The following is a 15,899-nucleotide window of genomic DNA, read 5'->3' as shown; positions in this document are numbered from 1 at the left end:
TTCTAGATATAACACTACAGGGGGTGATACAATTAGTACTAATAACAGCAACTTTATTTCATATAGTGATTTTCTCCCAACGGGACGCAAAGCGCGTCACAGTTACAGAACAGCGCGCGGCACGTAGGAATGTTACAGACACAGGTCCCTGCCCCACAGAGCTTACAATCTATGTTTTGGTGCCTGAGGCACAGGGAGATAAGGTGACTGCTCAAGGTCACAAGGAGACGACACCGGGACTTGTACCAGGCTCCACACTCAGTGTCATTGTTATCAGAGTCAGTGTCTTTACTCACTGATCACATCGGTCTCCCTCACTGATCCCCTCCTCCCTCACTGATCCCCTCCTCCCTCACTGATCCCCTCCTCCCTCACTGAGCCCCTCCTCCCTCACTGAGCCCCTCCTCCCTCACTGATCCCCTCCTCCCTCACTGAGCCCCTCCTCCCTCACTGAGCCCCTCCTCCCTCACTGATCCCCTCCTCCCTCACTGATCCCCTCCTCCCTCACTGATCCCCTCCTCCCTCACTGATCCCCTCCTCCCTCACTGATCCCCTCCTCCCTCACTGAGCCCCTCCTTCTCCCTCACTGATCCCCTCCTCCCTCACTGAGCCCCTCCTCCCTCACTGATCCCCTCCTCCCTCACTGATCCCCTCCTCCCTCACTGATCCCCTCCTCCCTCACTGAGCCGCTCCTCCCTCACTGAGCCCCTCCTCCCTCACTGAGCCCCTCCTCCTCCCTCACTGATCCCCTCCTCCCTCACTGAGCCCCTCCTCCTCCCTCACTGAGCCCCTCCTCCCTCACTGAGCCCCTCCTCCCTCACTGAACCCATCCTCCCTCACTGAGCCCCTCCTTCTCCCTCACTGAGCCCCTCCTCCCTCACTGAGCCCCTCCTTCTCCCTCACTGAGCCCCTCCTTCTCCCTCACTGAGCCCCTCCTTCTCCCTCACTGAGCCCCTCCTCCCTCACTGAGCCCCTCCTTCTCCCTCACTGAGCCCCTCCTTCTCCCTCACTGAGCCCCTCCTTCCCCCTCGCTGAGCCCCTCCCTCGCTGAGCCCCTCCTTCTTCCTCGCTGAGCCCCTCCTCCCTCGCTGAGCCCCTCCTTCTCCCTCACTGAGCCCCTCCTTCTCCCTCACTGAGCCCCTCCTCCCTCACTGATCCCCTCCTCCTTTGCTGAGCCCCTCCTCCCTCACTGATCCCCTCCTCCCTCACTGATCCCCTCCTCCCTCACTGAGCCCCTCCTCCCTCACTGAGCCCCTCCTTCTCCCTCACTGAGCCCCTCCTTCTTCCTCGCTGAGCCCCTCCTCCCTCGCTGAGCCCCTCCTTCTCCCTCGCTGAGCCCCTCCTCCCTCGCTGAGCCCCTCCTTCTCCCTCACTGAGCCCCTCCTCCCTCACTGAGCCCCTCCTCCCTCGCTGAGCCCCTCCTTCTCCCTCGCTGAGCCCCTCCTTCTCCCTCACTGAGCCCCTCCTCCCTCACTGATCCCCTCCTCCCTCGCTGAGCCCCTCCTCCCTCACTGATCCCCTCCTCCCTCACTGATCCCCTCCTCCCTCACTGAGCCCCTCCTTCTCCCTCACTGATCCCCTCCTCCCTCACTGATCCCCTCCTCCCTCACTGATCCCCTCCTCCCTCACTGAGCCCCTCCTCCCTCACTGAGCCCCTCCTCCCTCACTGAGCCCCTCCTCCCTCACTGAGCCCCTCCTCCCTCACTGAGCCCCTCCTCCCTCACTGATCCCCTCCTCCTCCCTCACTGAGCCCCTCCTTCTCCCTCGCTGATCCCCTCCTCCCTCCCTGAGCCCCTCCTCCCTCACTGAGCCCCTCCTCCCTCACTGATCCCCTCCTCCCTCACTGATCCCCTCCTCCCTCCCTCACTGATCCCCTCCTCCCTCACTGATCCCCTCCTCCCTCACTGAGCCCCTCCTCCCTCACTGAGCCCCTCCTCCCTCACTGATCCCCTCCTCCTCCCTCACTGATCCCCTCCTCCCTCACTGAGCCCCTCCTCCCTCACTGATCCCCTCCTCCCTCACTGATCCCCTCCTCCCTCACTGAGCCCCTCCTCCTCCCTCACTGAGCCCCTCCTTCTCCCTCACTGAGCCCCTCCTCCTCCCTCACTGATCCCCTCCTCCCTCACTGATCCCCTCCTCCCTCACTGATCCCCTCCTCCCTCACTGAGCCCCTCCTCCCTCACTGAGCCCCTCCTCCCTCACTGATCCCCTCCTCCCTCACTGAGCCCCTCCTCCTCCCTCACTGAGCCCCTCCTTCTCCCTCACTGAGCCCCTCCTCCTCCCTCACTGATCCCCTCCTCCCTCACTGATCCCCTCCTCCCTCACTGAGCCCCTCCTTCTCCCTCGCTGATCCCCTCCTCCCTCACTGAGCCCCTCCTCCTCCCTCACTGAGCCCCTCCTCCCTCACTGATCCCCTCCTCCTCCCTCACTGATCCCCTCCTCCCTCACTGATCCCCTCCTCCCTCACTGAGCCCCTCCTCCCTCACTGATCCCCTCCTCCCTCACTGAGCCCCTCCTCCTCCCTCACTGAGCCCCTCCTTCTCCCTCACTGAGCCCCTCCTCCTCCCTCACTGATCCCCTCCTCCCTCACTGATCCCCTCCTCCCTCACTGAGCCCCTCCTTCTCCCTCGCTGATCCCCTCCTCCCTCACTGAGCCCCTCCTCCTCCCTCACTGAGCCCCTCCTCCTCCCTCACTGAGCCCCTCCTCCCTCACTGATCCCCTCCTCCTCCCTCACTGATCCCCTCCTCCCTCACTGATCCCCTCCTCCCTCACTGATCCCCTCCTCCCTCACTGAGCCCCTCCTCCCTCACTGAGCCCCTCCTCCCTCACTGATCCCCTCCTCCCTCACTGAGCCCCTCCTCCTCCCTCACTGAGCCCCTCCTTCTCCCTCACTGAGCCCCTCCTCCTCCCTCACTGATCCCCTCCTCCCTCACTGATCCCCTCCTCCCTCACTGAGCCCCTCCTTCTCCCTCGCTGATCCCCTCCTCCCTCACTGAGCCCCTCCTTCTCCCTCACTGAGCCCCTCCTCCCTCACTGAGCCCCTCCTCCCTCACTGATCCCCTCCTCCCTCACTGAGCCCCTCCTCCCTCACTGATCCCCTCCTCCCTCACTGAGCCCCTCCTCCCTCACTGAGCCCCTCCTCCCTCACTGATCCCCTCCTCCCTCACTGAGCCCCTCCTCCCTCACTGAGCCCCTCCTCCCTCACTGAGCCCCTCCTTCTCCCTCACTGATCCCCTCCTCCCTCACTGAGCCCCTCCTTCTCCCTCACTGAGACCCTCCTTCCCCCTCACTGAGCCCCTCCTCCCTCGCTGAGCCCCTCCTTCTCCCTCACTGAGCCCCTCCTTCTCCCTCACTGAGCCCCTCCTTCTCCCTCACTGAGCCCCTCCTCCCTCACTGATCCCCTCCTCCCTCGCTGAGCCCCTCCTTCTCCCTCACTGAGCCCCTCCTTCTCCCTCACTGAGCCCCTCCTTCTCCCTCACTGAGCCCCTCCTCCCTCACTGAGCCCCTCCTTCTCCCTCACTGAGCCCCTCCTTCTCCCTTACTGAGCCCCTCCTCCCTCACTGATCCCCTCCTCCCTCACTGAGCCCCTCCTTCTCCCTCACTGAGCCCCTCCTTCTCCCTCACTGAGCCCCTCCTCCCTCGCTGAGCCCCTCCTCCCTCGCTGAGCCCCTCCTTCTCCCTCACTGAGCCCCTCCTTCTCCCTCACTGAGCCCCTCCTCCCTCACTGATCCCCTCCTCCCTCACTGAGCCCCTCCTTCTCCCTCACTGAGCCCCTCCTTCTCCCTCACTGAGCCCCTCCTCCCTCACTGATCCCCTCCTCCCTCACTGATCCCCTCCTTCTCCCTCACTGAGCCCCTCCTTCTCCCTCACTGAGCCCCTCCTTCTCCCTCACTGAGCCCCTCCTTCTCCCTCACTGAGCCCCTCCTCCCTCACTGATCCCCTCCTCCCTCACTGATCCCCTCCTCCCTCACTGAGCCCCTCCTTCTCCCTCACTGAGCCCCTCCTTCTCCCTCACTGAGCCCCTCCTCCCTTGCTGAGCCCCTCCTTCTCCCTCACTGAGCCCCTCCTCCCTCACTGATCCCCTCCTCCCTCGCTGAGCCCCTCCTTCTCCCTCACTGAGCCCCTCCTTCTCCCTCACTGAGCCCCTCCTCCCTCGCTGAGCCCCTCCTCCCTCGCTGAGCCCCTCCTCCCTCACTGATCCCCTCCTCCCTCACTGAGCCCCTCCTCCCTCACTGATCCCCTCCTCCCTCACTGAGCCCCTCCTCCCTCACTGATCCCCTCCTCCCTCGCTGAGCCCCTCCTCCCTCACTGAGCCCCTCCTCCTCCCTCACTGATCCCCTCCTCCCTCACTGAGCCCCTCCTCCCTCACTGAGCCCCTCCTCTCTCACTGAGCCCCTCCTCCCTCACTGAGCCCCTCCTCCCTCACTGAGCCCCTCCTCCCTCACTGATCCCCTCCTCCCTCACTGATCCCCTCCTCCCTCACTGAGCCCCTCCTCCCTCGCTGAGCCCCTCCTCCCTCGCTGAGCCCCTCCTCCCTCATTGATCCCCTCCTACCTCACTGAGCCCCTCCTCCCTCACTGAGCCCCTCCTCCCTCACTGAGCCCCTCCTCCCTCACTGAGCCCCTCCTTCCCCCTCGCTGAGCCCCTCCTTCCCCCTCACTGAGCCCCTCCTTCCCCCCCTCGCTGAGCCCCTCCTTCTCCCTCGCTGAGCCCCTTCTTCCCCCTCGCTGAGCCCCTCCCCCTCCTTCTCCCTCGCTGAGCCCCTCCTTCCCCCTCGCTGAGCCCCTCCTCCCTCACTGAGCCCCTCCTTCTCCCTCACTGATCCCCTCCTCCCTCACTGAGCCCCTCCTCCTCCCTCACTGATCCCCTCCTCCCTCACTGAGCCCCTCCTCCTCCCTCACTGAGCCCCTCCTCCCTCACTGAGCCCATCCTCCCTCACTGAGCCCCTCCTTCTCCCTCACTGAGCCCCTCCTCCTCCCTCACTGAGCCCCTCCTCCCTCACTGAGCCCATCCTCCCTCACTGAGCCCCTCCTTCTCCCTCACTGAGCCGCTCCTTCTCCCTCACTGATCCCCTCCTCCCTCACTGATCCCCTCCTCCCTCACTGAGCCCCTCCTCCTCCCTCACTGAGCCCCTCCTCCCTCACTGAGCCCCTCCTCCCTCACTGATCCCCTCCTCCCTCACTGAGCCCCTCCTCCCTCGCTGAGCCCCTCCTCCCTCGCTGAGCCCCTCCTCCCTCATTGATCCCCTCCTCCCTCACTGATCCCCTCCTCCCTCACTGAGCCCCTCCTCCTCCCTCACTGATCCCCTCCTCCCTCACTGAGCCCCTCCTCCCTCACTGAGCCCCTCCTCCCTCACTGAGCCCCTCCTCCCTCACTGAGCCCCTCCTCCCTCACTGAGCCCCTCCTCCCTCACTGATCCCCTCCTCCCTCACTGATCCCCTCCTCCCTCGCTGAGCCCCTCCTCCCTCACTGAGCTCCTCCTTCCCCCTCGCTGAGCCCCTCCTTCCCCCTCACTGAGCCCCTCCTTCCCCCCCTCGCTGAGCCCCCCCTCCTCCCTCACTGAGCTCCTCCTTCCCCCTCGCTGAGCCCCTCCTTCCCCCTCACTGAGCCCCTCCTTCCCCCCCTCGCTGAGCCCCTCCTTCTCCCTCGCTGAGCCCCTTCTTCCCCCTCGCTGAGCCCCTCCCCCTCCTTCTCCCTCGCTGAGCCCCTCCTTCCCCCTCGCTGAGCCCCTCCTCCCTCACTGAGCCCCTCCTTCTCCCTCACTGAGCCCCTCCTCCTCCCTCACTGAGCCCCTCCTCCTCCCTCACTGAGCCCCTCCTCCCTCACTGAGCCCATCCTCCCTCACTGAGCCCCTCCTTCTCCCTCACTGAGCCCTTCCTCCTCCCTCACTGAGCCCATCCTCCCTCACTGAGCCCCTCCTTCTCCCTCATTGATCCCCTCCTACCTCACTGAGCCCCTCCTCCCTCACTGAGCCCCTCCTCCCTCACTGATCCCCTCCTCCCTCACTGATCCCCTCCTCCCTCACTGAGCCCCTCCTCCCTCACTGAGCCCCTCCTCCCTCACTGATCCCCTCCTCCCTCACTGAGCCCCTCCTCCCTCGCTGAGCCCCTCCTCCCTCGCTGAGCCCCTCCTCCCTCATTGATCCCCTCCTACCTCACTGAGCCCCTCCTCCCTCATTGATCCCCTCCTCCCTCACTGAGCCCCTCCTCCCTCACTGAGCCCCTCCTCCCTCGCTGAGCCCCTCCTTCCCCCTCGCTGAGCCCCTCCTTCCCCCTCACTGAGCCCCTCCTTCCCCCCCTCGCTGAGCCCCTCCTTCCCCCCCTCGCTGAGCCCCTCCTTCTCCCTCGCTGAGCCCCTTCTTCCCCATCGCTGAGCCCCTCCCCCTCCTTCTCCCTCGCTGAGCCCCTCCTTCCCCCTCGCTGAGCCCCTCCTCCCTCACTGAGCCCCTCCTTCTCCCTCACTGATCCCCTCCTCCCTCACTGAGCCCCTCCTCCTCCCTCACTGAGCCCCTCCTCCCTCACTGAGCCCATCCTCCCTCACTGAGCCCCTCCTCCCTCACTGATCCCCTCCTCCCTCACTGATCCCCTCCTCCCTCACTGAGCCCCTCCTCCTCCCTCACTGAGCCGCTCCTCCCTCACTGAGCCCCTCCTCCTCCCTCACTGAGCCGCTCCTCCCTCACTGATCCCCTCCTCCCTCACTGAGCCCCTCCTCCCTCACTGAGCCCCTCCTCCCTCACTGAGCCCCTCCTCCCTCACTGAGCCCCTCCTCCCTCACTGAGCCCCTCCTCCCTCACTGAGCCCCTCCTTCTCCCTCACTGATCCCCTCCTCCCTCACTGAGCCCCTCCTCCCTCACTGAGCCCCTCCCTCTCCCTCACTGAGCCCCTCCTTCTCCCTCACTGAGCCCCTCCTCCCTCACTGAGCCCATCCTCCCTCACTGAGCCCCTCCTCCCTCGCTGAGCCCCTCCTCCCTCACTGAGCCCCTCCTCCCTCACTGAGCCCCTCCTCCCTCGCTGAGCCCCTCCTCCCTCACTGAGCCCCTCCTCCCTCACTGAGCCCATCCTCCCTCACTGAGCCCCTCCTCCCTCGCTGAGCCCCTCCTCCCTCACTGAGCCCCTCCTCCCTCACTGAGCCCCTCCTCCCTCATTGAGCCCCTCCTCCTCCCTCACTGAGCCCCTCCTCCCTCACTGATCCCCTCCTCCCTCACTGAGCCCCTCCTTCTCCCTCACTGATCCCCTCCTCCCTCACTGAGCCCCTCCTCCTCCCTCACTGATCCCCTCCTCCCTCACTGAGCCCCTCCTCCTCCCTCACTGAGCCCCTCCTCCCTCACTGAGCCCATCCTCCCTCACTGAGCCCCTCCTTCTCCCTCACTGAGCCCCTCCTCCTCCCTCACTGATCCCATCCTCCCTCACTGAGCCCCTCCTCCCTCACTGATCCCCTCCTCCCTCACTGAGCCCATCCTCCCTCACTGAGCCCCTCCTTCTCCCTCACTGATCCCCTCCTCCCTCACTGAGCCCCTCCTTCTCCCTCACTGATCCCCTCCTCCCTCACTGATCCCCTCCTCCCTCACTGAGCCCCTCCTCCTCCCTCACTGAGCCGCTCCTCCCTCACTGATCCCCTCCTCCCTCACTGAGCCCCTCCTCCCTCACTGATCCCCTCCTCCCTCACTGATCCCCTCCTCCCTCACTGATCCCCTCCTCCCTCACTGATCCCCTCCTCCCTCACTGAGCCCCTCCTCCCTCACTGAGCCCCTCCTCCCTCACTGAGCCCCTCCTCCCTCACTGAGCCCCTCCTTCTCCCTCACTGATCCCCTCCTCCCTCACTGAGCCCCTCCTCCCTCACTGAGCCCCTCCTCCCTCACTGATCCCCTCCTCCCTCACTGAGCCCCTCCTCCCTCACTGAGCCCCTCCTTCTCCCTCACTGAGCCGCTCCTCCCTCACTGAGCCCCTCCTTCTCCCTCACTGATCCCCTCCTCCCTCACTGAGCCCCTCCTCCCTCACTGAGCCCCTCCCTCTCCCTCACTGAGCCCCTCCTTCTCCCTCACTGAGCCCCTCCTCCCTCACTGAGCCCCTCCTTCTCCCTCACTGAGCCCCTCCTCCTCCCTCACTGAGCCCCTCCTCCCTCACTGATCCCCTCCTCCCTCACTGATCCCCTCCTCCCTCACTGAGCCCCTCCTCCCTCACTGAGCCCCTCCTTCTCCTTTGCTGAGCCCCTCCTTTCCCCTCGCTGAGCCCCTCCTACCTCACTGAGCCCCTCCTCCCTCACTGAGCCCCTCCTCCCTCACTGAGCCCCTCCTTCTCCTTTGCTGAGCCCCTCCTTTCCCCTCGCTGAGCCCCTCCTACCTCACTGAGCCCCTCCTCCCTCACTGAGCCCCTCCTTCTCCCTCACTGATCCCCTCCTCCCTCACTGATCCCCTCCTCCCTCACTGAGCCCCTCCTCCTCCCTCACTGAGCCGCTCCTCCCTCACTGATCCCCTCCTCCCTCACTGAGCCCCTCCTCCCTCACTGATCCCCTCCTCCCTCACTGATCCCCTCCTCCCTCACTGATCCCCTCCTCCCTCACTGATCCCCTCCTCCCTCACTGAGCCCCTCCTCCCTCACTGAGCCCCTCCTCCCTCACTGAGCCCCTCCTCCCTCACTGAGCCCCTCCTTCTCCCTCACTGATCCCCTCCTCCCTCACTGAGCCCCTCCTCCCTCACTGAGCCCCTCCTCCCTCACTGATCCCCTCCTCCCTCACTGAGCCCCTCCTCCCTCACTGAGCCCCTCCTTCTCCCTCACTGAGCCGCTCCTCCCTCACTGAGCCCCTCCTTCTCCCTCACTGATCCCCTCCTCCCTCACTGAGCCCCTCCTCCCTCACTGAGCCCCTCCCTCTCCCTCACTGAGCCCCTCCTTCTCCCTCACTGAGCCCCTCCTCCCTCACTGAGCCCCTCCTTCTCCCTCACTGAGCCCCTCCTCCTCCCTCACTGAGCCCCTCCTCCCTCACTGATCCCCTCCTCCCTCACTGATCCCCTCCTCCCTCACTGAGCCCCTCCTCCCTCACTGAGCCCCTCCTTCTCCTTTGCTGAGCCCCTCCTTTCCCCTCGCTGAGCCCCTCCTACCTCACTGAGCCCCTCCTCCCTCACTGAGCCCCTCCTCCCTCACTGAGCCTCTCCTCCTTCACTGAGCCCCTGCTTCTCCTTTGCTGAGCCCCTCCTCCTTCGCTGAGCCCCTCCTTCTCCCTCGCTGAGCCCCTCCTTCTCCCTCGCTGAGCCCCTCCTCCCTCACTGAGCCCCTCCTCCTCCCTCACTGAGCCCCTCCTCCTCCCTCACTGAGCCCCTCCTTCCCCCTCGCTGAGCCCCTCCTTCTCCCTCGCTGAGCCCCTCCTTCCCCCTCACTGAGCCCCTCCTTCCCCCCCTCGCTGAGCCCCTCCTTCTCCCTCGCTGAGCCCCTTCTTCCCCCTCGCTGAGCCCCTCCCCCTCCTTCTCCCTCGCTGAGCCCCTCCTTCCCCCTCACTGAGCGCCTCCCCCTCCCTCCCCCTTGCTGAGCTGCTCCTCCCTTTATATATTAAAAAAATTCCCCCATTGTCCTATTCTGGCAGTTGTAAGTGAAATACACGTGAGCGCTTTGAAGGCGCAAGATTTTTATCTAAATTATTACCATATTCCTTTCTCTATAGATTGAACAAGAACGGATCGATAAGATCTGGCCCAAGCTCCGGGTTCTGGCTCGATCTTCACCTACTGACAAACACACACTGGTGAAAGGTACTTATGCCCGATGATAGACCAAAGACGGGGACAAATGCTCAATACACTTATCGATTGCGCAGTCTCCAGCAGGCTCACGCTAACAAGCTTCCATAATATACATTTCTTTACTTGGCCACTACGTTTGGTGGATCAGGCCGCCGGGATGTCTTGACAGTGCTTAATGGGCCACTCACATACCTAATTGACTTATGAATAAGAGTATTTGTTTGCTTTATTTATATCAATGAGAAAAAAAAAGGATTTAAGCAGGGGTTAGCAAAACTATTTTTGGATCCCTGGTCGATGAAAGTCCCATGCATTCAAATGTACAGTAGACATTCAATGAAGATTCAATACTTACCCTAAAAACCTATAGTGGATTGGGATACTGTGGTTTGATTTGGGAACCCCTGATGTAGAAACATCAGTTTATCATCAGCTGTTGTGCAAACAGATATCCATCATGCATTTACCACCCTAATATTGTCTATATGTCTTTGCATGCCTCTGACACTATTCAACAGTTTTCACTTTAAATGTATCCCTTTAAACCTTTAACCAAATGGGAAGATGTTTAAAGGAGCTCTTTGCTGTCTTGTATGTATCATATCCGGGGAAGAAAGAAGACCGCACACTCCAGTGATCTTGGCAAAAATGTTTTAGTAGTGCAAAAGTACAAGGGTCAACGTTTGGACCCTTTGTCAAGTACCACACTAGGACCGACACGTTGATCCTTGCACTACTAAAACATTTTTTTGCCAAGACCACTGGAGTGTGCTGTCTTCTTTCTTCCCAGGATCGGCTGTACCCCAACTCACTTGGGATTTCTGAGCCCCCGTGGCAGCACTTCCTCGTAATTGTGAGTGCACTTACCGTCTCCTCTGTAGGTATCATAGATAGCACGCAGTTGGAACAGAGGCAAGTGGTTGCAGTGACTGGGGACGGAACGAACGATGGACCGGCATTGAAGAAAGCTGATGTGGGCTTTGCTATGGTACGTTGACAGATATTTCCAGCAACAAATAGGTTATCTGTGAACTGAAATGTCTCAGGATAGAACTGGTAATCACAGGTTGGTAAAATCCAAGAGAAGGTGACAGAAATAACGCGAGATTGACTTACTCGAAGGCTGGTAGGAGAGCAGTGCTGGCTTGGTGGTACTTAAGGAGAGAAACATCATACAATGATTTTAGAGGGAAACGTTTGCAGGTCAGATTAAAACCCATATCGTGATAGTCAGGGAAGCCTAAAATAGGGGCCGAGACATGGTTGCTTAGGTTAAAAGCGAAGGAAGAAATTAAGGAACAGGCAGCTGTGGATGACTAGAACGACTCGGAGAAGCAGAGCAAACGGCTCTTCAGAGGAAAGGCGAGCGATTGGCCATCTGGATCTCCTCGCGCAGTGTTTGATGCTATTTTCCTCCTGTCTGCCCTGGCAGGGAATCGCTGGCACAGATGTGGCTAAAGAAGCCTCTGACATCATCCTGACGGACGACAACTTCAGCAGCATTGTGAAGGCCGTGATGTGGGGTCGCAATGTGTACGACAGCATTTCCAAGTTCCTGCAGTTCCAGCTAACGGTGAACGTGGTGGCGGTGATTGTAGCATTCACAGGAGCCTGCATTACACAGGTGAGACGTACAGTGTGCGCGTCGGGCCCTAGGGTGGGACGGCTTTGCTATACACAATGTCACACATCCCACTATTAAGGGGTCTATTTATCAACGCAGAGAAAAGTGCGCCTTGTTCATTGGAGCGGAGCTGTGCAGTTTCTTACTTTTAATGCAGTGTGTTACACTTGCGCCACTGCGAGACTGGAAGATGAGGGAGGCGCAGAATGTGACATCTCATTAAAGGAGCAATTCATGCATTTTTGAAGTGAAACTTCATTAGCGGCACTTACCACATGAAAATTCCCCTGGCAGTAAATTGCCTTGATGGTGACGGAAGTACAGTACAGGAAGTGACATCACTGCTGGCAGAAGAGGCCATCAGTGAGGTCAGTGTTGCCAACACCCACCAGTCACTGAGGAGGATGCCACACCCACACACACACTCCAAGGTGCAAGCTGGGGCAGAGACGCAGAATGTGATACATCTCATTATAATCTGTGCCCCATGTAACTCCCCCAACTCCTCCTACTGACTCTCCCCAAGGTGCAAGCTGGGGCAGAGACGCAGAATGTGATACATCTCATTATAATCTGTGCCCCATGTAACTCCCCCCAACTCCTCCTACTGACTCTCCCCAAGGTGCATGCTGGGGCAGAGACGCAGAATGTGATCCATCTCATTATAATCTGTGCACCATGTAACTCCCTCCCAACTCCTCCTACTGACTCTCCCCAAGGTGCAAGCTGGGGCAGAGACGCAGAATGTGATACATCTCATTATAATCTGTGCCCCATGTAACTCCCCCCAACTCCTCCTACTGACTCTCCCCAAGGTGCATGCTGGGGCAGAGACGCAGAATGTGATCCATCTCATTATAATCTGTGCACCATGTAACTCCCTCCCAACTCCTCCTACTGACTCTCCCCAAGGTGCATGCTGGGACAGAGACGCAGAATGTGATACATCTCATTATAATCTGTGCCCCATGTAACTCCCCCCAACTCCTCCTACTGACTCTCCCCAAGGTGCATGCTGGGACAGAGACGCAGAATGTGATACATCTCATTATAATCTGTGCACCATGTAACTCCCCCCCTAACTCCTCCTACTGACTCTAACCAAGGTGCATGCTGGGGCAGAGACGCAGAATGTAAGGCTGCGGCCCCACTGCCTGTGCTGCATGCGACGCGTCCCCCGGTCTGCAGAGAGCAGCAGGGGGAAAGACGGTGGGAAATGACGGGGGCGCAGCTGTGACATCACCCGGCAGGTTTGCCCTCATTGGCTGAACCGCAATGGGGCGTGGCCTACCGCTCCATCGCGACTCCTGCTCTCAAATTTCTTGAGAGCAGGAGTTTCTCTCGGCGCAGCACGGCGCCCCCCCCTCGCAGCGGGTCCGGACCCATTTTGGAGCGGATCTTGTCCCTGTAGCGTCTGCCACAGCGGGCGCCGCAGTAGCCAGCAGGGACCTGGCCTAACACATCTCGTTATAATCTGTGCACCATGTAACTTCCCCCAACTCCTCCTACTGACTCTCCCCAAGGTGCAAGCTGGGGCAGAGACGCAGAATGTGATCCATCTCATTATAATCTGTGCACCATGTAACTCCCTCCCAACTCCTCCTACTGACTCTCCCCAAGGTGCAAGCTGCGGCAGAGACGCAGAATGTGATACATCTCATTATAATCTGTGCACCATGTAACTCCCTCCCAACTCCTCCTACTGACTCTCCCCAAGGTGCAAGCTGGGACAGAGACGCAGAATGTGATACATCTCATTATAATCTGTGCACCATGTAACTTCCCCCAACTCCTCCTACTGACTCTCCCCAAGGTGCAAGCTGGGACAGAGACGCAGAATGTGATACATCTCATTATAATCTGTGCACCATGTAACTTCCCCTAACTCCTCCTACTGACTCTACCCAAGGTGCAAGCTGGGGCAGAGACGCAGAATGTGATACATCTCATTATAATCTGTGCACCATGTAACTCCCCCCAACTCCTCCTACTGACTCTGCCCAAGGTGCAAGCTGGGGCAGAGACGCAGAATGTGATACATCTTATTATAATCTGTGCACCATGTAACTCCCCCCAACTCCTCCTACTGACTCTCCCCAAGGTGCCAGCTGGGGCACGATGTGATATATCTCAGTATAATCTGTGCACCATGTAACTCCCCCCAACTCCTCCTACTGACTCTCCCCAAGGTGCATGCTGGGACAGAGACGCAGAATGTGATACATCTCATTATAATCTGTGCCCCATGTAACTCCCCCCCCTAACTCCTCCTCCTACTGACTCCCCCCAAGGTGCAAACTGGGCAATCAATTGCATTGATACACAGGTGCATGGGGAAAACATCCCAGGTTTACTCCACAATTGCCTAATACATGGTCACAAACAAATAATTACTAAGTGCCCAAATACATGTCCTGGATGGCCAGGATTTAGCTACCGGAATGATCGTGCCCAGATATAGCCAGCTCTCTCAATCGCCTCAATCTAGTGGTCACTAAGCAAATGGATCACTGTAGATCTGTGGTGCTCAACTCTAGTCCTCAAGACCCCTCTAACAGGGCAGGTTTTCAGGACATCTCAGCACTGATTGAGCCACCTGTGCTGAAGTCGGTTGGAAGAAACAGATCTGTGCAACAAACAAATAACACTGCACTCGAACCAACAGCTATACTTTCCCTGCAGCTTGGTTGGCATCTCTCACCCAGAGAGAAACCAGGCAAACATCCAAAGGAACAACCTACAGCGCAAGGGAAAGAAGAAAAAGCAAAACCACAGGGGAATCTGTAATGGTTAGGAGAAAATCCTGCTAAAATAGCCCACACGTACAGGAAAATACTTCTTTAAGGCAAAAGAGAGATCAGGTGTCACTTCTGGGGGTTCTTTGGCCAGTATTAGGAAGAGAGAACTGGATATGGTAGCTGCTGGGCTTCAAAGGTAGAGACATGGGGAAACATCAAGGCAGAAGTACCATAGTGTAGCCTACAGCATGATAATAAACTTTAAAGGCATAACAAGTATGCACATCGCACTCACAATGTAGCAGAAGGTATTGCGCAAAGAGTCAAATCCCACAGTTGTTGCACTGTAATCTGGAATCCATCCTGCTCCGGTCTTCTCAGCGTCCTGCGCCTCTTGCGCCCGGTTGCCGGCCTCTCTGAATACTTCCGTGTCACGTGGAAGCTGATCTCATCTCGCGAGAGTTCAGCAAAAACGGAGTCAGATTTTGGATCCCAGACTCAATGGCAAAGTCCTCCACCCTACGTGTTTCGCCAAGCTTTGTCAGCGGTGTTTTTCTTCTTTCCCTTGTGCTATAGGTTTGTTCCTTCTTCCCCTGTGCTGAAGCTGGGACCGATTGAGACACCTGTGCTGAAGCAGGGATATCCTTAAACCCTGACCTGTTGGTGGTCCTTGAGGACAGAAGTATCCCACCCCTGATCTAAATCAAAATATGTTCAATACAATGCAAAAAAGATGCAGTCCCACGTGTGCAAATCATTCCCCTCCTTATTGTTGTAATTTGCTTACTTACAAAAATGTATTCACTGAAGTGAATGTTTTCCTTGTATGTTTCCTGTGAAAGATTAACACCTTTCTAACATCAGCTGATCCTATTTCATTCCAATCCAATTCTCCTGGTCCTGTAGTACTCAACCCGGTCACCAGGAACCAGCATCGCATCTTTCCTCTCAAATGCCTGAGTCGCCTTCTCTTCTAAGCGTTAAGGTTGTTACCTTGTTGGTAGAATCAGCCATGGTTCCCAGACTTTATAAAAAGTCGCTGTGGTTCTTTTCAGGAAGGCTGACAGTTTTTCCATTAGCATTACTTCATTGATCCATTTTTTCGCTGTTTGCTTGGAGGGGGGTGATACTTTCTTCCACGAGGCCACTGCCACCTAGCCTCCGTAAGAATGGAGATTCATTTTCTTACTGGACGGTCAATGTTCTCCATTGGCCTGGCCAGCAAGTAGGTCAGCGGATCAATGGGTATTGTGAGGTCTGTTGTTGATTTTATATCCTGATATTTTACCAAAGTCCAGTAATTCCTTTTGAAGGTTGGGAAGGGAAATCTGGGGATTGGACAAAGTCAAGATTATATCATCGGCAAACAGAGATATTTTATACTTTTTATTCCCAATTTCTATGCCCTGGATGTCAGCATTTTCTCGTATTTTGGATGCTAGGGGTTCTATAGTCAGTGCAAAGAGAAGGGGGGATAGGGGGCATCCTTGTCTTGTGCCGTTTTTAATATTGAATCATTGTAGACTGCCCCCTGGGAGTTTTACCATAGCCGATGGGTCTTGGTAAAGCCTACGGACACCCTCTAGATATGTGTCCTTGAAGCCAAATTTTCGTAAGGTGTTATCTAAAAATAGCCAATCAATCCTATCGAACGCCTTCTCTGCATCCAGACTTAATAGTATTGATTTGGTTCCTGTGAGATGCACATGGTCAACTATATTAATGATTTTGCGGGTGTTGTCTGAGGCTTGTCTGCCCGCGACAATCCCAACTTGGTCTATATTAATTAATCTGGGTAGTATAGGA

At 58.4% G+C, this 15,899-nt stretch overlaps 1 protein-coding gene across 14 annotated transcripts in view; it reads left to right on the top strand.

Annotated features, from left to right (window-relative positions):
- Positions 1 to 15,899, top strand: part of ATP2B2 (ATPase plasma membrane Ca2+ transporting 2) — a 389,572-nt gene that overhangs the window by 313,071 nt on the left and 60,602 nt on the right. For all 14 annotated transcript variants that reach the window (XM_075573778.1, XM_075573776.1, XM_075573774.1 and 11 more), the window contains 3 exons: positions 9,653 to 9,740; positions 10,613 to 10,719; positions 11,164 to 11,355. In XM_075573778.1, coding sequence (XP_075429893.1) covers positions 9,653 to 9,740; positions 10,613 to 10,719; positions 11,164 to 11,355 — 387 coding nt within the window. The remainder of the gene's footprint in view (positions 1 to 9,652; positions 9,741 to 10,612; positions 10,720 to 11,163; positions 11,356 to 15,899) is intronic.

The sequence above is a fragment of the Ascaphus truei genome, chromosome 17, assembly GCF_040206685.1.
Source record: "Ascaphus truei isolate aAscTru1 chromosome 17, aAscTru1.hap1, whole genome shotgun sequence".
Taxonomy (NCBI): Eukaryota; Metazoa; Chordata; class Amphibia; order Anura; family Ascaphidae; genus Ascaphus; species Ascaphus truei.
The sequence above is the reverse complement of the archived record's forward strand: the minus strand, read 5'-3'. Positions and strand labels throughout refer to the sequence as shown.